This window comes from Pavona decussata, unplaced genomic scaffold (assembly GCF_977016875.1).
Source record: "Pavona decussata unplaced genomic scaffold, jaPavDecu1.1 SCAFFOLD_156, whole genome shotgun sequence".
Lineage (NCBI taxonomy): Eukaryota > Metazoa > Cnidaria > Anthozoa > Scleractinia > Agariciidae > Pavona > Pavona decussata.
In genome coordinates this window covers 1,328,324-1,349,214 of record NW_028145568.1, presented here as the reverse complement: position 1 = coordinate 1,349,214, position 20,891 = coordinate 1,328,324, and the positions used below count along the sequence as shown (strand labels likewise).

The 20,891-nt window shown below is 39.9% G+C and overlaps 2 protein-coding genes across 2 annotated transcripts in view; one reads left to right on the top strand and one right to left on the bottom strand.

Moving 5' to 3' along the window:
• LOC146465171 (protein KIBRA-like) overlaps positions 1-20,891 on the top strand; it is a 91,190-nt gene that overhangs the window by 43,424 nt on the left and 26,875 nt on the right. The window lies entirely within an intron of this gene.
• LOC146465172 (uncharacterized) overlaps positions 1-20,891 on the bottom strand; it is a 38,588-nt gene that overhangs the window by 9,031 nt on the left and 8,666 nt on the right. The window contains exons 2-5 of the mRNA XM_085128799.1: positions 11,862-12,686; positions 7,590-7,976; positions 6,971-7,110; positions 1,752-2,418 (exon numbers count right to left, since the gene is read on the bottom strand). Of these exons, the coding sequence (XP_084984925.1) occupies positions 1,752-2,418; positions 6,971-7,110; positions 7,590-7,976; positions 11,862-12,642 (1,975 nt within the window). The 5' untranslated portion in view covers positions 12,643-12,686. The remainder of the gene's footprint in view (positions 1-1,751; positions 2,419-6,970; positions 7,111-7,589; positions 7,977-11,861; positions 12,687-20,891) is intronic.

Genomic DNA, 20,891 nt, shown 5'->3' with positions numbered 1-20,891 from the left:
AAAGAGACTCCATACGAAGAAGAGGTGCACTAATGATTTGGGTGTTGACAAGCTTGATCTCAAAAGCAATGGATCATGAACCCTGGAAGGAAGTGAAGGGCTAGGGGCAAATTGACCTATAGTACTCTTTATTGTTTTGGCTCAGATTTGCTGGATGTTTTGCAAGTGGCCCTTTTAAATTTATTTAGGAGACGTTGCCCCGTCATGTGACCTTTCCACTTTTTTGCGGTCCATTTAGAATAACCACGCATAATACTGACCAAGGTTTCTGTTTCTTTTTTTCTTTTATCCAGAAAACCAAGCGCAAAGCAGCAAATAAAACATCAAGCCATGTTTCCTGAAGGAATTAAAGGCCACATGCAAAAACTCCAGTGAATCACTACAGCACACTAACAGCCGAACAGCTTCAAATGACACTGACATAACAATCAATACGGTTATGCCAATGAACATTCTGTTTGTAAGTGTTGGTTTAAAACCTTGTTCATTGCACGGGTGGTCTGAATCTAAGATGTATTCAGGGGCACACAACAGTTCATTTTAATGGATATCTGTTTGGGAGTCGCCTCAGAAATTCTGATTTGTTTTTAACGAAAATCAAGACTTTTATTTCGGCAAAATGCCAGCTCAAGATTTCGTAACAGTTGAAACCTAACTCCTTTGGTTTTCAGAGGGGGAAAAATGTCATTAACAATGCGAAATATGGTCGGCTAGCATTGCCGTAAAGCCAACAACAGCCCGCAAATTTGGGAAATAACATTCCTTTTCCTAAACATTTCTGCAATTTACATTTTCATGTAAAGCATCCTAAACGACCTGGGAACACAGGAGTAAACATGATAAGAATTTTGTTGAAATGTTCTCGTTGGCTGCTTCTGACGTATTCAGGGTATACAAGAAATGATCATAAACATTCAGCTGCCATCAGACAATCTGTGAAACGTTTCAATAAATTTTACAAATATAGTTGGTCAGGCTTTGGAAATTTTTGAGAAAAAAAAAACGTTTACATAAGGCATTTGAAGTTCATTGTGTCAATCTTGATAATTTTCTTGGACAATTGTGTTATCATTTTTAGTTTCAAGTATAAAAAAATTTTGGATAGGGAGCAGCACGGGGTGAAACAGTCATGCATATCTTTTTCTTGATCCCTGAAGATCCCTCTAATGTCACCCAGTTTTTGACTTGGATGCATTTCACACTTTTAAGAACTTGAAACAATTGCATTTAACAGGTAAGTACATGAACTGAGGAGTGTTTCTAAATGTACTAGCGTAAGGCCAAAAAATCACAATAAATTTACCACTAGCATGATTTCTTTGCTGCAAGCATTTCAATTTGTGGATAGCAGATGACTTCTCATTATGGCCTAATCAGAATTCCTTTTTTTTGTAATTTTAGCAAGGCATTCACATAAAAAACAAACAATCAAATACAATTGTAGCAAAATGACAACGTAGACATCCATATGGACAATCTTCATTGTTATGGAGTAAATATAAGTACTATTCAAAAACAATATACTATATGACATGGATCACTAAGTAGAATATGTTAAAGGGCAGCAGAGCAGAAGTTGAACTTAACGCGATTCTCGTTAGGTAACATTTATGACAAAGGAATGAGACTTACGCATATACATTTTTTTAAATATGAGAAATTTGTAACTTTCACATGCTCTAAATGTTAAAAAATGCAAGCTAACGTTAATCCAAAATGGCCATATTGTAAAGAATGTTGCTGATCTTTACCTGCTTGCTGTGCTTTAACTGGATGACAACCCTCTCTGTCATGTGAGCTTGCAGTGTTATCAATGCTGAAAAAAGGGCGGACCACGTGCTTCTCATATTCCTTTCCAGCAAGTCGCTTTTGTATCTGTAATTTTGTACTTGAAATATTTCCTGATGGTCTATCAGCGTGGGTACCAACAATGAGTACTGGAGGCCGCAGATAACTTCGTTTCCTTTGTGCACTGTCACTTACAGTTGCTTCTTTCATTTGGGTGATGTTATGTACCGTGGCAAGCCATGATAGCAAATTTTCAACATTTGTTTCACCATTTGGATTTTCTAAAACAACATCAGTATACCCTTGTCTGACACAGGGCTCAGCTTTGTCATTTAATGCCTTGCTGAGGTTGTACACAAGGATATAAACTGCTCGCGATGAAAAAAATACTGGATGCGAAGCATAGTACAGGTGCTGTCCCGCAAAATCCCACAGATCCATACTGATAACAGATTCTTCTTTGTTGATGTCACGATCAGTACGTTCACTTTTAAGAGAATCGATCAGCTGATTTGTATGCTTCGTGACTTCATTTGGAGGTAATCTAAAATCTGTAATCTTTAACAAACTCAACAGGGAAGGCTTTGCTGGTGTGTCATGAAGAGCACCATGTACATGTCGTTCAGGAACCTACAACAGAGTACACAAACCAAAAAAATTCATGTATACTTCTCAATGTTTACTCAAGGAAGTAGAGTCAGCCGCTAACCCTCTGAATATACCTACATTTATCTCTCATTTCAGTCAATAAGAGCACCTGGTTTTGTTTTGAGTCCCTTTAGTAGAGAGGTTACATGAGTGTAAATGCTATTTTTTTTTTTTTTTGACGTTTTTGGTTTTTGTAGTGGAACAAGACGTGAAAAACGTATAAGGGTTTTTCAATTCGGGAGTTTCTATTGGTTTCCTTAGACAATTTCTATTGGTGCCCTTAAACAATTTGGTAAAAAAATGGTTTATATGTTATGATCTGATTGCAGTGAATCGTCATCCATTCGTGAATAAGGACGCGTTTCAAGTAAAAGTCTTGTGTCCATGGACAAAGGTTCCCTACATTTATTCAACGTTTTTTCGGGCGTCGATTGCATTCAGCAAGTAAGAGGTAGCGAGGTTCACGTCGCTTGGATTTAAAATACGAAAAAAATTTCATTGAGCGAAGAAGTTCCCGTGGGAAGTGCAAAGCTTTGTGACACTCAAACAGCGAGTCTCCCCGAATTTGCAGAAGGTGTAAAGCAGAAATTACCGGATAAATGGTCATTGAAGGCAGTGTTCCAGCCTAGGTTGCTCTCAACTGGGAACGAAGACGAGCACTGCACTAAGAAGTGGCGAGGATATGAATGGATTAAGTGCATGAGTTAATGCAGCTGGATGCTAAAGAAGAAGACGTGAGCAGGAGTTTGAGTTGTTACAAGACTGTAACTTATAAGTCCGTTGATGATCATGAGGTGTTCTTGTGATTTGAGGATGGCGAAGAAGAGAGGGCTTTTGGCGAAGAATGTTATTATACAGAAAAGAAGTCCAAATCTAGTGCAATTCTGGATATTAAAATAAACAGATGTAATCGACGATCAAACACGAGTTCAAAGACAAAGAATCAAGCCTCAAGTTTATTAACTGGGCGAAGTCTGGGATGAGCCAAACTTTGAGTTAGCGTAGTGTTAGAAAAGTGGAGAATATTGAAAGAAGTAGAACATGAGATTGAATCACCTAAAGAGAAGCAAAAATCTGCAATGCGGTATGAAGGAGAAGAAGCAGAGTTCAAAAGAGAGGAGTTTCAAATTGTAGACGAAAGTTTAAAAAGACAAGCTAAATGGTGTGTGAAGATGGGAGTGTTGCAAATTGAAGTGGAGATGAAGACGGCTACAATAAATAAAATAAATAAATAGGACCTATGGAACTATCATGGAGTAAGAAGAGTTATTTATTCCAATAACCACCCACCTTCAAATAAGCGCCCACCCCAAAAGCTCAAATTCTTAATAAGCGCCCACCCCACCCCCTCCCAACAAAACACATTTCTGTACTACCCCAGTATGAAGCATGAGGAGCGTCAGTTGTGTTCCAAAATTGGTTTTAGATACAGTAGTCAATGAACTTTTATACTGTTTATGTTAGATTTCGCACTTTGTTTTGTCTTGTTAAAGCGAAATAAACTTGTTATCCTTTGTTTTGTTACTCTCCAAAAATGTCTTCAATTGCTGAAAATGTTGGGAAAATAATAAGAGCCAACCCTCGAATAAGCACCCACCCTTATTGGCCCAAAATTATATAGGCACCCAAAGCGGTTAATCGAATAATTACGGTATAGATGACAGAGGCAGAGCAGGCGAAATTGAACTGATATCCCTACCTGGAGCTGTAGATTGAGGCCCCAACACTTGAGATGCCTGTTGATATACTAGTAAATGCCACCTTGAAGGACGGTTTTCTAAAAGCGCCAAAAAATTATACACTAAATTATGGAGCATTTGAAGACAACAGAGTGACTGGAGACGTTCATGAAGTTTCTTTCCCGTCCGTCATGTCACGTCTATATGCCACTTATAAGCTTTGTTAAAATCAAAGAGAATCTTGGGATCCACAATATGGCTATGAAACATTTATCAAACACCATCCGAGCAAGGGAAAATGACAAGTTCCTCCACTGTAAATCCAGGAAAGCAACCTCCACGACCTTCTTCGAGACAACAGTCAGTGACCACATCACTTCGCCATCATCTTGGCCTGATCAAACTCTTCTTGAACAAACGCTGTTGGAAACAGTTCAGATTTGATACAGCAGTCAACCCATCCAACTCAGCATCAGCCACAAAGATTTCCAACCTCAAATTACATTACTTAGTGATGCAATCAAGCAAGGGCCATTATTACCAAAGATAGCACAACGAAGTTTGCTGGACACCCATCAGATTAAACAGAGTACTCAAGTAGCATCTGTGACCACATCGGATCTCAAGTAAAGGGCAATTCACAACGACACCTGTTTACTTACCCAGTTTATGGGAAAAGCAATGAAAACGGTTCAAAGTTGTGTTTAAACCTACCTTGGGACAAAGGCACAGTGAGGCATGCAATATATTTTTAAAAACTTTTGGGTTGCCGATGCATACATGAAAAAGCTGCAAGAGATCAGGTGAAGAAAGGCGATGCTGACTTAACAGACCTTGCTAGAAAATTGCAAGACGCTAAGTAAATCTCAATAAGTATGGTCCCTTTATATATGGGCCATTAAGACAATCAAGACACCATCCTTATGCTCATGAAGAAACTACCAGGGTAGAATTTAATGAGAAAAAAGACGGACATAACAGGAAGTATTTTTCAGTCGAAAGGTCACATCGATTTCGCAGATTGCTTGAAGCTAGTTCACAAGCAAGGACTGCGGTGTTGTCTACTAAGGGACTGGAGACCAACGGAGGACCACATGGCATAGTCGCAAGGATAAATACCGTAGAAATTTCTGTTCATTCTCCTGGCCATCTGCTTAAAAGGCGCAAATCTCAGCAGTCTTGCACTTTAGGAGTGACCGTCCTTGTTCATTTTGGGAATTACGTATGTACTGAATTTATTCTGTGGCAATTGTATTGAACTCACCGAAGCGGCCACTCACCGAAGCGGGCGAACTTATCTTTAGTGTTCGCCATCGGTACAAACCTGAAGCCTCACTCTCTGCGGTCAAGGACAGCCTTGACACAGTTTACTCCCGCTATAGAGGATATGCCGCCCAAGCAAAATCCTCAACCTCCCGATGAGGCCGATGCCGGTGAAATTGCACAAATCCCACGCCTGGACGTCGCTACTTATACTCCAGACGGATTCCAAACTTGGAAGCAGTGGTGGAATTCTGCAGTAACTATCACAGGTTTCTCTGAACTCTCACAAGAAACCCAACAAGCTTTCTTTACGAATGTCCTTAGAGATGATACCGTAAAAAACAAAAAAAAATTAACCTGTTGGCCCTCCATGACGTCAACGCCATCATTGAAGTTTTCCAGACCCAGGAGTCTGGGAGCACAAGTGTTTTTGTTCACAAATATCAGTTTCATAATAGAATTGAAGGGTCAAACGAATCTATTCAAGAATTCTTCACTGATTTACAGTCCATCTTGAATAATTGCCAATATGAAGACTGCTGCAAGACTGCAACCAAAATGTCGTGTAAGGAACGTGTTCTTCTTGCCAGATTAGTAGCTGGTATAAGGTCTAACGATTTTCGAAAAACATCTTTTGTGTGTAAAAGACCTAACCCTTAAAAAAAACTGTACAACATGTTCAAGTTGATGAGGCTACCTCAATTCAGGCTACTCAGTTTTCTACTCTGTCAAGTAGATAAAGCAGGTGCATCTACTTACAAACAAGGAAAGGGAACTAAAACCTCTAACATGCAGAGTCGACCTCACAATGAAACACAAGAAATAATAATAAAATTAACTTCGCGTAAATCATTTAAACAAGTGCTGAGCAAAGGCTGACCTGTATTGTAAATAAATATAAGTGAAGGGTGTCAGTTTTTTGCTGTCAGAGAAAGTGAAACACACCTGAGAATTGACATGTTTGTCACCATTGGCTTACACCGAAGTCGAGATGTTTCCCACAAAGGCACAAAGGATATTTGTTTGAGCCTTTGAATAGAAAAGATAGTCCTACTGCCGTGCTTTGCCAATGTCCTACAAACGAGATCTCCAACCTTGAAGGACACATTGTTATGGTTAAAAAGGTTTCAGGAACCCTGCACGATTTCTAACCCTCATTAGCCGCTTTTCCTCCCGGTCTTTTGACTGATTTGGAGGATTTAATACAGACTTAAAGATTCCTATGTTTCAACTGCCGTCATGTGTTTTAACTTAAGATGTCACAGCCCAATTCAGGATTATATCATGGCCTGTGACCAATCAAAATGCTCTACTGTTTCTCGTTCATAGACGAACAACCTTTGGGCAAAACGTCTGTGCCTCGCCCCCCCCCCCCCCCCCCACCCCATCCCATTATTGCTCCTTTTTCCTGGAAACTTTCATTCACTCCTCAACGTTTAAAACATCTGTAAATTCTTGTCGTTGGCAATGTAATATAAATCACACCTATTTCTTTTGCGTGGTGTTGTTACCAGCTTAATTTGATGCATAAATCAAGGTCTTCTAAATCTTCCTTACGTATTTAATCATCCCAACATTGTGAATTGACAAACCTCGTTCACAAGAGAATCTTCTGCTGTTTCTTCTTCCTCGACCTCAACGTTGTAAGTATCATTATCATCGACCTCCTCAGTGTCAATCTCTTGATCCTCTTCACTTTGATCCTTCTCATCCTCATTTTCATCCGCTGTATCTGTAACACCAGGAAGTTTTCAATTTACTTTCAAGGTCAAAAATTTTATATTTCGCTTAATTCTGATATAACTACGTAGTTCTTCCTCCTCCGCTTCTTTTAAAAGAAAGCGTAAAGCATTTCTTCTCTTTAAGTATTAACTTCTGTAAGGCTGTCATTTAGTTAATTTAACTAATTATAAATTACTTAATATCTATGGGTGTGTTTGTGTGGCTGTGTGTACGTGTGCGCGGTCAAAGTTAACTACCATAAGTCCATATTGTAATTCCTATATTAGACTAGACAAGTTATTTTAAGCGAGGAAGCCTGACTTCTTATAAGCCTCGTGGTTTCTTTCAGGTTTTCTCGCCATTTATCTCCTTTCCTTAATTTTCTTCATTTTTTCCATCTTGTGCTGTAAACGTTGTGTATTTGGCAAAATAAATATTGTATTGTAACTTCCTTTGTAAATTTCATGTAGTGATTTCCGGAATACTCACTGTCATTCTCTTGATCCTCTTCACTCTCATCCGTGTCACTCTCACTAGATGAAGAGGAACTGTCAACAGGAAGTTTTGCAGTCACTATCTTTGCGATATCTCTAGAGCACCCCAAAAATCCATGTTCATTTTTGCAAACAGATTGCCAGTTCTTTACTTGGTCAACATCAATCTCGAACGTTGAAGGATCAACGTGAATTCCCTCTGTGCTCTGTTCTTTGGGATTAAATGGTCGACCTGTGAGAGACTTCTTGAGACTTGTTTTCCCAGCTCGACCTTGACCAATTAGTAAAATGCGACCACGGTAGACATTTACAGATCCATCCCGAAGGGCCTGCAAATAGGCAAACTGTGCCTCTTCCCCCTGTGATTCTATTTCTTTAGGAACTATGTAATAACAACATACAAATGCCATTAGGAGTTTTTTTTTTCACCAAAATCATCACAAGGGGAAGCCAACAACAGTTACAAGAAGAAACTTATTAATAAAATAAAATCATCAACTTGAGTTGTTTGTTTCCCTTTGTTTCCTTTAGTTTTTGCATTTACTGCCCCCCACAATGCTATGCTGCACATTTAAAATCGATGTTACTGTTAAGACCTAGTGCCCTACTCTACGTCAAGTGAAATAAACCATTGTGCCATTGTAAGATGCTGACTGTACAGTATTATGACCTTAAAACGCTGCATGAGCATACGTTAAATGACAGCCTAGAGGTACAAAGGAACGACAATACGACTGAACCACAATGTGACAATGTATGACAATGCAACGCTGTCTTCACGACAGTATGACTGTGCAGTACCATGACCATACAACTCTGCGGCTGTTCAGCACTACAATGGTGTGATGATACTGATTAAACTGTGCTTCTAAAGTAATTTTTACAAAGATCCTGGGATCTAGATAAAAAAAACAACAACAACAATATTATGTGGTCGATCACGAATTTAGTCAATATCAAGCCATGCAGCAAGAACATTAAAGTTTGTCATTGACTGACATGTATTATGCTTTCTGCCCTCGGTAATTGTGTTAAAAAACTTTACAAATCGTATGATGACTGTACGACCATACAACTCTACGACTGTATGAACCCAGAACCGTATGACCCTTGGACCACACCACACTAGAACTTAAAACACTACAAATGAGCATCACCTTGCCAACATTACACACTGTTAAAACCCTCAAAATCAGGGATAGAGCTCACCTGTTAGAACACCTTCATAAATTTCCAAACATCACTCTTTTAACACAAATATGAAGTGTATTTAGTAAGACAGTGATAAAGACTTGATGGCAATGAAAGCCAGACTATAGAAAGTTTGGTGGCTCCTGAATTGCCGTCTTCAGTCGTCATAAGAGATTTTAAGTTCCTTAATAATCATATGATATACAGAAAGCTAGCATTTAATGAAAGTCTCGAAGTCGAAGTCTTGAAAATTACTTCCCTTCATAACTGTAATTTTGCCCTGTATTAAGCGGTCACCTCTAACTAAGCGGTCGCGGTCACTCTTTACTAAGTACCAACCAGCTGTTTTTATTCTCTTCACCTGTTTTCAACGGTCACTTTGTAAACAAAAAACCACGCAACATAGTAACGAATAGCCCCGCGCCGGGGTAACTGAATTTCTACCATCCTACAATGCCAACTGTATGATCTTTGCGTTACTAATTTCTTTGCCATACCATTTTTTACCGTTGTTGTTTGTAAACCGAGTAGGTGATATTGTGAGAGCTTTTGTGCATAGACTGTACATTATGTTACAAAATGTGAAATAAAATGGCGTTTCATTGTGTTTGACGTGTATTCTGTACAACCCTTATTAAAATGGCTAAGTAACCACTTAATACAGGTTTAACTGTAATCATCAATACAAACAAAAGTGAACGTTATATTTTCAACACGTTGGTCAGAAAAACGTACTATTTGCATGAAGTCAATTGTCATTTCTTGCACAAATTCCAACGATGAGCTGATGTCACTGAGACAAAAAAAATCTTACGATATAAATCGATGAAATCGGTAAAAATCGAGTTAAATCAATAAACGAAACGAGTGTGTCATCGATTTCTACCGATTGATCGATACAAGTGATTATTAATAAAATCAGATTTACCGAATTTTATTGATTTATCGATTGATAGATGGATACTGATTTTCATCAATTGACTACTCCACGATTACCGTATTGTTTGCTTAGACAAGAAACTTTGTTCCACACTGTCTCTTTTTACAAATGATAAGAGAAGCAGAGACCGATACAACGTAGAATTACGTCTTAAAGTGTACTATATTTATTAAATTCTCAGCCTCGGATATTGCATTTCTAGCGTTCTGATTGGTTCACTAAATCTCGGTTATCAGCTCATATACCGTAGTTTGACCTTATATGGAAAACGAATGCCCCAGGTGTCGCTAAGCTAATTTTTTTTTTCGGCGCGCGGGAAGCGAAAGTTTCTTCGGAAATATGTAGAAAAAAAAAAAGAAAGAAATACCAAACAATGTCATCTCAACATAACAACAATAAAAGCCACAAAGTTCGGTATGACACTATTTAATGGTGCGTATCTCTGAAATTTCCTTTAAAATCTTCAAAATTGCAAGATTTTACGATTTTTAGATCACATAACAACAACAATAACAACCGGTTACCTTTAAAAATTTCAGGATGGCTTGCAAATCCTGGCGGTAAAGGGTTAAGGCCAATCGAATAAAATTTCTTAGGAAGAGCTTTATGCCTGCCTTTATGTTTTTACGCATTTACGAGGACTTCAGGAAAAATTCATCGATGAAATCCGTACGAGCGGCGGCCATATGTTCGTTTCCATCGCTCGGCACCACCAAAACATTTGCACAAATGTGCACAGCTCTTACGCTTCTCAAATAAGCTTGAAGTTTAAAAACTTGCACTGAATGCTTGTCTCAGTGAGGTTGTACCTCGTACACTTGTAATTGCCTGAAGTGTTTTAAATCGTCCGCGAGGAATTCAGTTCAGCTTAAAAAGCCGTCCTTGCCTGATCTCTTCCTTCGCTCGGCACCACACAGCAGAACATTTGCTCAAATGTGCACAACTATTACGCTTCTCGATGAGCTGGAACTTCAAGAAGCACTTGAATACTAGTCTCAGAAAGGTTATAATTCGTACATTTAAACGTTTCTTGAATTTTAGATGTCCGACTGTGTCCGATTTTCTTCGCTTTCGATTTTTCATTCAACTCCGTTTGCAAAGAGCTGCGCGTGTCATGTGATCATTACGTTTCGCGCGCTTTGGTCGGAGGTTGCCTCAACATCCAGTCGTTTTAATTTGAAGGAAATTTTTTCTTAAAATATAAAAATTCAGTAAACTTCAACAGCAATATCCAAACGCGGAGAATTTAATAAAACAATAATTCCATTCGCGCTTGTTGGATATGAGATTAGTTATAGCCAACTCGGGGCTTCGCGCCTCGTTGGCTATTACCATCTCATACCCAACGCGCGCTCATGGAATAATTGTTAATTTATTATTTCCTCTTTTTACCCAGGTGTATAAATGGGTACTGGCGACATACTACGAAGAGTGATCCTGCGATGGTCGAGCATCCCATCCAGGGGATGTAGCAATATTCCTAGTTGCTTATTTTCCATGCTACAGAAACCAGGTTGTCTCGCCGTGTGGGCCTCTTGGGTTCGTCGTGCGACTACACATTTCTTTTTACAATTTATCAGCCCACTTACAACTTCAATGGACAGTAGAAAATTAAAATAATTAATATTTTAACAATGTTTACATTTTCAAATTTTTTAATGGTGTTACGTATATTTTAAATGCGGCACCTACTTGGTGTAGCTTTGCACCGAGAAATTTCACTATACAAGTCATCCTCCCCTCCCCCAAAATAGGCCCTTAGACATAATTGCTCCATTTTCATTCTTCCTTAATACGAAGTCCCTAGTAAAGGCTGTGTTGTATTGACATTGATACACGCTTTCACTTAAAGGGGAAGTATAAAGGCACTTTTTACCTCTTTTGTCAAAAATAGTGAAATAAGACCTTCCTTAGCTACAAAATAATTCTAGAAGAACGAGAGAAAAGACAAAAATCAACTCACTTAAACTTCACTCTTTTCAGTAGTTGTTTTCCTGAAAAGCCATGTTATACAGCATTTGTTGCAAGAAAACAAAATGATAGTCCAGTCAGCAAGCATGTAATTAATGTAATAAAGATTGTGTTTGTCCATAACTTAATAAAAAAAATAGGAAGATAAATGTATCATATGCTCACCTGAAATATCTATGTTAATGTTTGGTTTCTTGAACTTTAACTCCAAAAGACTTCCTAATGCGTGAAAAGTCAAAACATTCCCTCTCATATGTAGCTCTTTCAGCTCCTTCAGGTCACCAATGCTATCGGGCAAGCATGTTAAATTGTTTGAACCCAAGTCCAGTTTTTCAAGCTTTTTCAGTTGTTGTATACTGGTAGGTAAATTGGATAGCTGGTTCTCCCACACACTCAGCTCTCTCAGCTCCCTCAGGGCACCAATGCTATCAGGCAAGCATGTTAAATTGTTTGTACCCAAGTCTAGTTTTTCAAGCTTTGTCAGTTGTTGTATACTGGTAGGTAAATTGGACAACTGGTTCTTCCACACACTCAGCTCTCTCAGCTCCTTCAGGTCACCAATGCTATCAGGCAAGCATGTTAAATTGTTTGTACCCAAGTCCAGTTTTTCAAGCTTTGTCAGTTGTTGTATATTGGTAGGTAAATTGGATAGCTGGTTCTCCCACACACTCAGCTCTCTCAGCTCCTTCAGGTCACCAATGCTATCAGGCAGGTCAGTCAACCTGTTCTTATCCAAGAGCAACACTTTGAGATTTTTGAGCTTGTTGACACCTGTTGGTAATCTTTTAATGGTATTATCACACAGATAGAGTTTCTCCAGTTTAATCAGTTCAGTAAGTGCATCAGGAACTTTTATGAGCTGTTGTTTTCTCATATCCAAGGTTACATGTCCTTCGTCATCTAACGTAAGGTACTCCTTCAGCTCTAAAGCTGATTTAGTTTCCATCTTTAACTTTTTCAAAGGAAAGTTAATCCTTGTTCTTGAAACAACTGAAACCAATTTAAATAATTAATTCACGACTTAGAATAATTCGATTTTTTATAGTGCTGTACAAAAATTGCAGAGAGCATAACTGAGAAAAGACCACAGCAGATATGGAACTTACAGCTTAAATGTAACCGCTTAAGCAATATTATTGTTAATTGTGCTTAACATAGTTCCAGTGTAAAAGTGAAGTGTTGCGGTGTTTTCTGAGTGACTTAAACCACGTAAATAGACCAGTTTTCAGTTGACTTTCAAAAATAATTTGGTAATTGATTTGGTTTTGCTTTCCTTAGCTTTGAGCAAGTAAGTAGTTAGCAGAATTCAGGCCACTTTCTCAACCAGAGAGAAGATGCTATGGCTACATGTATTTGCTTCGAATTCTGATTTGTTCCTTGACATGTTTACAGTTCTTATGAATGACCAAAGTAATTACTTTGGTTTTGGTTTTACAATACTCAAATGAAATCCTCCCTTAGCTCCAGAAAGGTAACCTGCTCACGAAATATAATTTTTGAGTTTGACGTAGAAAGAACGCATCGCTAATAGAGATAGAAGTCGAGATTGTATGGGACAATTAACGAATGAATGGGTCTTGGGACAAGTATCTGGCACCCCCCACATATTTTGCAGGGGCGGGTGACATCATCACCAACTTGGCAAAGGAGAGAGAGCCTGGGATTAAATTTTCCCCATGTTGGTAAGTAACAAATGTATCACCTTTGTGATGTTTGATGTAGTTCTCTCAAACTCATTTATAATTCATTAAGAGAAAACAATGAAAATCACTACCGTGACCGTGGTTTGGATATGTGTTCCTAATTACCATAAAATTTTTGCCAACTTTAGCCTTGAATTTCTCCAAGAATTATTGATATGAGAAGCCATATCAAACTCTCGGAAAGTGTATTTCACCAGATATCCAAACACCTCGAAGTCGACCTACTTCTCGGTGTTTGATTATCTGATGAAACACACCTTTTCGTGTTTCATTAGTGATTTTTGAAATAAATAGTGGGATTGAACACACTAGTGTACCCATTTGTTTAATCTAGTTTCCCTTTTGTCTACAAATTAGACAAGAACAGGAAAAAATGAAAATTAACATGCATGAGAACATGAAATATGAAAATTACATGCAGAATACTTCTGTTGTTTTATCGTGTTCATTTATCATATGGGATTCAGTTTATACCGAAGCGTTTTGTGTAAATGATTCCTTTTTAGTGAAATGAAAAAGACACAAAGTGAAAATGACATAGTCAACAGCACCATCAACTTTGCAGAGTATTCAAAATTATTGAATACGTATTCTAACAATCTCTTTCTTCATTTCTTGATAATCAAAAAACACTTAAGATACATGCACATTTCAACTTGTTCGTCGTCGTGAAATTCAGCCATTCTTGAACAATGAATCAAATCACTTTATCACGCCTTAGGGGCCGAGTACATGAGCTGAGCAGGCCTGTTTAACAAGGATGGCTCCGTTTGCTGAGGTGAATTTCAACCCAGAGTTGCAATTGAAGGGATGGGTGGAGTAATTCTTCTTTTGTTTCACAAATGAATACCAGCCAATTTTGAAGAAGAATTTAGCAATTTATTATAAGTCACTTGGGGCTTTTTTCCAGGCGCTCCTTAAATTGAGGCGAGCCAGCCCAGCACTGAGGATTTCATGTGAGAAATAGCTCTAACAAATAAATGACCTTGCGTACTTTTGTTAATCCATCATTTATATATTTTTTTTCAAATTCAAGCACCTTCAAATTTTGTATTCATTTCTATGTAACATATGGCTTAGTGAAGAGTCCCTTTGCTCTAACATAGAATTTTGTTTTAGGAATTGCTGTACAGGTGAATGCCATTTACTAGATAACCATTGTTTATGGGGATTGCTAACAAAATAATACAAAGAAAACAAGCCTCTGATTTATATTCAGCATTTTGGGTGAATGAGGAAGACTGTCTTCTGCAAACAACAACTTGTCTAACAGCACATTCTTTTTTCCGACTGCAGGGTAGACCACATATGGAGTTTATACAAATTAACACCATGATAAGGAAGGTGAAACAAGTTGTGAATGCACTTCTTTGTACTTCGTTTCACGTTACAACGTTACACGTTTATTCATCGATCACGTTTGATATGTGCTCATATCTTAACATCATGTCAGATGAAATAACCTTCTAGGTTTCCTGGAAGACCGAGATCGGGGATCGAGGAGTGGGGATCATAAGTGTTAGTTATTGCGTTCGACGTAGGAGATCACAGTTCTAATCATGTCTTGGTATGCCTGTGCCTTTTTTGTTGGCTGTGCTGTGTGAAAATCTAGCATGTTTTGACATTCCAGACATTCCTGTTAGGACACCAAAATGTCCTCCCCGCTAGAATTTTGCAGGGGCATCGCTCGGCCAGGAAACTTTTGTAGTTCTGACGTCTCCTTTCTCGGCTCGGTCTCGGCCGGGAAACTCTATGGACTTCTGACTCGTGCAAAGAGTGACGTTGTTCTCTCCGTGAGTTCCAAAGAGTCATGTTTGTCTTTTGGTGTTTGACAAGCTGTTTCTCTGAATTTCAGTTGCCCGGAATTAGATTTTTGGATTTCGTGTTTAACTATCTGTTGTTAGGAGGTTATGTTTTCAAACTATCCACCTTCGATAAAGAAGAGTCATGCTGTCATGCTAAATCAGAAAAAAACAAGCACTGATATCGATCGCTCATTAGCAGACTTCGTCTCATACAACTCCAGTTCAAAGGATTCATCAGTTCTTTCAGTCTTCCGACGAGATTCACTGAACATTGACGCAAGCCGGGGATAGGTTACGATGCACAATACGGTAACAGTTTTGTACGCTCTTTACAAGGTTTCAATCATAGACTTTTACTTTAGTATAAAATCGAAATAAAAAATATCTGAAATATACACGCATCAGAAACTGACATCAGGCCCCGGTTGTTTAAAGAGCGGATTATTTTATCAGCGGATAGTTCGCTATCCAGCGGATAAAATCTATAATAGAAGGAACTTGAACATAGCGCTTGTTGCGTAATAATGAACCCTCCCTCTATGACTTTTCGAACATGTGCTTTTGTGTATGCTGTTCTCCGGTATATTTTCTCGATTGAGTTTTTGTGGAACTTTGGATAGGACGGTAGAGTGTATTTACTCTAATTCTAAGAACACCCACGGGTGCAATTTATTCAGAATACATTTAACCTTTTCAATTATTGGTGCCGAGACCCGTGGAACGGAGAACAGCGATATTGAAGTGTGGGGAACCTCTTCGAGTTCGAGCGGAGACAACATTGCGGACTTGAAGAAGAAGATCAGAATTCGAGGAGGGCGCAGAGCCTATTTGAATAAACTCATGAATAATGTGGTTGACTTTCTCAAGGAGGACTCAATTAAGGATCATGAGAACCAGCTAAAGACTTGGAAATTGACACTGAACGAGATGTTACAGGATCTGAACTCAGAGATCGTGGACTTAGTTGAAGCCGAAGAGGAAATCGACAAGGCGATATGTTAATCCTCCGACTACGCATCAAAGGTTCTGGAATGCATTACAGATATCGATACAACTTTAAGTCCAGCAGAGTTGAATTTGCCGAGTGAATCGCCAAGTCACTCCAACAAGCACAATTCTAGTACCTCTGTGAAGTTGCCAAACTTAGAATTGAAGAAGTTTGCTGGAAACCCCATTAAGTGGTCATCCTTTTGAGATTCATTTGAAGCCGATGTCCATAAAAACGCTAGTTTGAGTGAAATGGCCAAATTTGACTAATTGAAGTCGTTGTTGGCCCAGCGGCCAATTCAATCTCTGGTCTCCAGTTAACCAATGATAACTATATGCAAGAGCTATTGAGCTATGGAAGGACAGGTACGGAAACCAACAGGTTATTATTACAAGTCTGATGCACTGATAAAACTTCCGAAGGTGACGTAATCGGGTAACACGAAGCAACTACATCAGCTTTACGACGAGGTGGAATCTCACATCCAGGCATTGCAAGGTCTCGGCTGATATGTATGGATGTTTTCTAACTCCAGTACTCATACAAAAGTTGCCAAAGGATTTCCGTGTACTGGTCACCCGCGACTTGGGTTCTGACACATGGGTGTTGACAGATATCATGAAAGCATTTCACAAGGAATTACTTTTGAAGGAGCAGTGCAGTTCTTAAGATGCTTCACCAGGACGTTCTCATATTCAGAGGGACACCAAACATCCTTCTACAACTTCAGCATTTTATGCGGAGACAAGAGAAAGGAAGGGAACCTGGTGCACATTTTGCAAAAAGAATCATTGAAGTTCAAAGTATAATGTTGCTACGAATCCAGAGAACAGAAGAAAAGTACTGAAGGAAAAGAGACGATGTTTCCTATGCTTGCGTCCTAAACACCTGTCAAGGACCTGCCTTAGCGGAATGCGTTGTTTGAAATGTATCGGATTACACCACACAACAATTTGTGATGCAGAATCTGCGAGTGCAACATATACTTACAGGGTTTCAACAGGTTCTCAGTCAGACAAATCATCTGTCACTCACACAAGTTTCTGCGTTTGTACTTCTGTTAATATATGCTACAGTCAACCTAAGGGTGTCATACTCTTGCACACAGCTCAAGCCTGCGTTGTGCGACCTTATGAGGAAACCCCCTCTCATCAAGTACGGCTGGTATTTGATTCTGGTAGCCAACGCTCGTATATTACTGAGAACCTTTGTGATGCCTTGAAATTGCCAGTGGTTGGCAAGGATTCATTACTAATCAAGGCATTTGGCGGTTCAGATGCAAGATGTCGTGTGTGTATCATGGTGCAGGTTGGGATCAGGAACGTGGATGAGATGGTTGTTTACATCAAATGCAGTACCTGTTATCTGTGGGCCCATTACAAATCAACCTATTGAGATTGCTCAGGATTCATTCCCTCATTCGCAAGGTCTGCAGATGGCTGATGCTACATCTGGATCAGACCCCCTGCCAGTGAACATGCTTATAGGAGCGGATTGTTATTGGACTCTGGTCATGGGGGATATGATTAAGGGAGGACCCTCTGAACTAGTCGCCATGGCAACCAAGCTGGGTTATGCTCTGTCAGGACCTGTTTGTGGAGTGGTAAGTGACCTTAGTGACTTGAATACAAGTTTGATTGCCACTCATGTTCTCAAGATAGCAACTGATGTTTGCTCGGACACTGATATGTCAGCTGACCTAAGGAAGTTTTGGGAATATGAACCAATTGGTATCCTAGACAAGAAAAACACTCTTTATGATAATCTAATCGACGAAATTGACTTTATTGAAGGCAGATACCAAGTGAAACTGCAATTTAAAGTGGATCACCCGTTACTTCCCGACAATTATCATCAGAGTAAGTGTAGACTCATTTCCCCATTGTCGCGACGGAAGTCTAAGCCAAGTGTCTTAAACAATATGACGAAGTAGTTCAAGATCAGTTGCACAAGGAAGTGATTGAACCTATAGACATTAGGAAGCCTGAGGAACTTGGGAGAACTTATTACCTGCCTCATCATGAAGTTATTCGCACTGATAAGCACACAACTAAGTTGAGTGCTGTGTATGACGCCAGCGCACGAGCTGAGAGATCTCAGCCCAGTTTGAATGATTGCTTTTATTCGGGCCCTCCGATTACTCCTCTCGTTCTGGATGTTTTGCTTCGATTCAGGGCATACCCGGTTGCTCTGACAGCGAGCAAGATTTCAATTGATCCAGGACACTGTGATTATCTCCGACTTCTGTGGATTGATGATATAGCAGCAGAAGAGCCTAGGGCTGTTGTATTCAGATTCACAAGGGTGGTGTTTGGTGTGTCGCCAAGCCCCTTTCTCTTGAACGGGACTATTCACTATCACCTGAGCAATCGCGCAGTTGATGACGAGTTAGCACGCAAGGAGGCTTCAACATGCGGAAATGCTAGTCAAGTTCACCAACTGTACAGGCGTGGATTGATAAAGCTGAGGGCGACGTGGTCCAGACTACAGCGGACGCAACTAGCGGCATCCATCCAGCTCACTATCCCTTCAGAATCAGGTCAAGAGTCCAACGTGAACCACAAGGTGCTAGGCATTGGTTGGAATGTGGAGGATGATGACTTAGTGTTCTTGTTTGACAGTTTGCGGGATACTACAAAAATTGAACCTGTCACCAAGCGAGTGGTTCTCAATCTTTCTGCGAAGCAGTATGATCCTTTGGGTTTGTTGAGCCCAATTGTTTTGTTACTGAAGATTATTTTTCAGTGTTTGTGTAAGTCGAAAGCTGATTGGGATCCCCCTTTGGATGATGAACTTAAGAAACGATGGATTCGACTAGTAACTGACGTAGAGAGAGTTAACCTCATTTCTTTAGACAGACATTACTTCAAGGGATCCTCTTCTGCAGAAATACGTGACATTCAGTTACACGGATTTTGTGATGCATCTGAGAAAGCGTACGGGGCTGTGGTTTATCTGCGAGCTAGGACAGGGTCAGCGAATGTAATCACTCAGATAGTTTCGTCGAAGACACGTGTTGCACCAATTGCTGGTGAGACTTTTCCTCGTTTGGAACTTACAGAAGCCGTTGTCTTAGCTCGTCTCGTGGATAGTGTCTCAGCAGCGTTATCTGGGGTTTTGGGGACTGATTCACAAATTGCCCTCTGGTGGATCTGGGGAACGACAAAGGAATTCAAACAGTATGTCGAGAACCGAGTTATTGTAATTTGTCGTCTGGTCCGCCCAGAATGTTGGAATTACTGTCCAAGTCAGCTTAACCCAGCTGACATTGCCTCTCGAGGCTCACTAGCTTCAGATCTAATCAGCAATGTGTTATGGTGGAAGGGTCCTGAGTTTTTACAACAAGAGGACGTTAATAGGCCGGGACTAAAGCTCTCCTGTAGCAATATATATTAGAGATCAAGAGGGATCTGTCTAATGGCGTTGGTGAGGAAGCACCTGCTACTCATGTGCAATTCCTTGTCGGCTCGAAGGACGGTCCAGTCGAAGGTTAGAATGCTGTAACATCATGGGAGGCACACAGTGATGTGCGGAGGCTGTTTCACGTTACAGCTCTTGTAATCAGATTTGCTAAGAAGAGAAAAGCTGCTTCTGAACTCTTGGAGAAATTCAACCTCATGAATTAGACGTTGCGAGAGTCCGCTGGCACAGAAAAGTACAGAAAGAAGTCATCCAAGACAAGAATTATGAGCAAACCAAGAAATCATTGTCATTGTACTTGGACCAGAAGGGAGTTCAAAATTCAAAGTTTCCAATATTGATTCCCAGAAAATCATGCTTTGCTACATTAGTGATTCAAGATGCTCACCATAAAGTGATGCACAATGGAGTGAGAGAGACTTTGACTGAGCTACGCTAAATTGGATTCCTAAGGGGTACTTAACTCGAGACCTTTAACGTATGTGTATGATGAAATCGATGAGCCCTTAACCCCGTCTCATCTCATCATGGGTCACAGAATCTTATCTAGTCCACCAGCTACACCAGCCAGAAAGAATTTGTCAGAAAGGGACAACGTGACGAGGCGATCTCAGTTTTTACAGAACGTCATAGCTCAATTCTGGAAGCGATGGAGAAAACAGTACTTGACGCAGTTGCGGGAATATTGTCGAGTGGATAAGAGAGCCAAGTCTCGCCTGAACATTCGTCAAGGAGACATTGTGAGTGTCCATGAGGACAAGACGCAGAGACGGATGTGGCGTCTAGGCAGAATCATGGAGCTGCTACCATGCAGAGATGGCAATTTCAGGAGTGCCCGAGTCAGAGTGATGTCAGGAGGTGGTCGAGGACAAGAGATCACAAGACCATTACAAAGGTTGTATCCTCTCGAGGTGACAGCAGAGGAAGACCATTCAGATGATGAGAGTGCCACTACCACACCTATTAGGGTGGTCAGTGATACGGCATTCCGGTCGTTGTGGTGGCCAGCCGCTAGACTTTCTTTTTTAAAATCGTATTATAGGTTACATTTTTGTTGTTGATTGACTAGGTCAATCAAGGGAGGAGTGTGTAGAAACCCGGAAATAGAAGGAACTTGAACATTGCGCGTGTTGCGTAATGATGAACCCCCTCTAGGGCTTTTTGAACATGTGCTTTTTGTATATGCTGTTCTTCGGTTTACTTTCTCGATTAAGTTTTTGTGGAACTTTGGATAGGACGGTAGAGTGCATTTACCCTAATTCTAAGAATGCCCACGGGT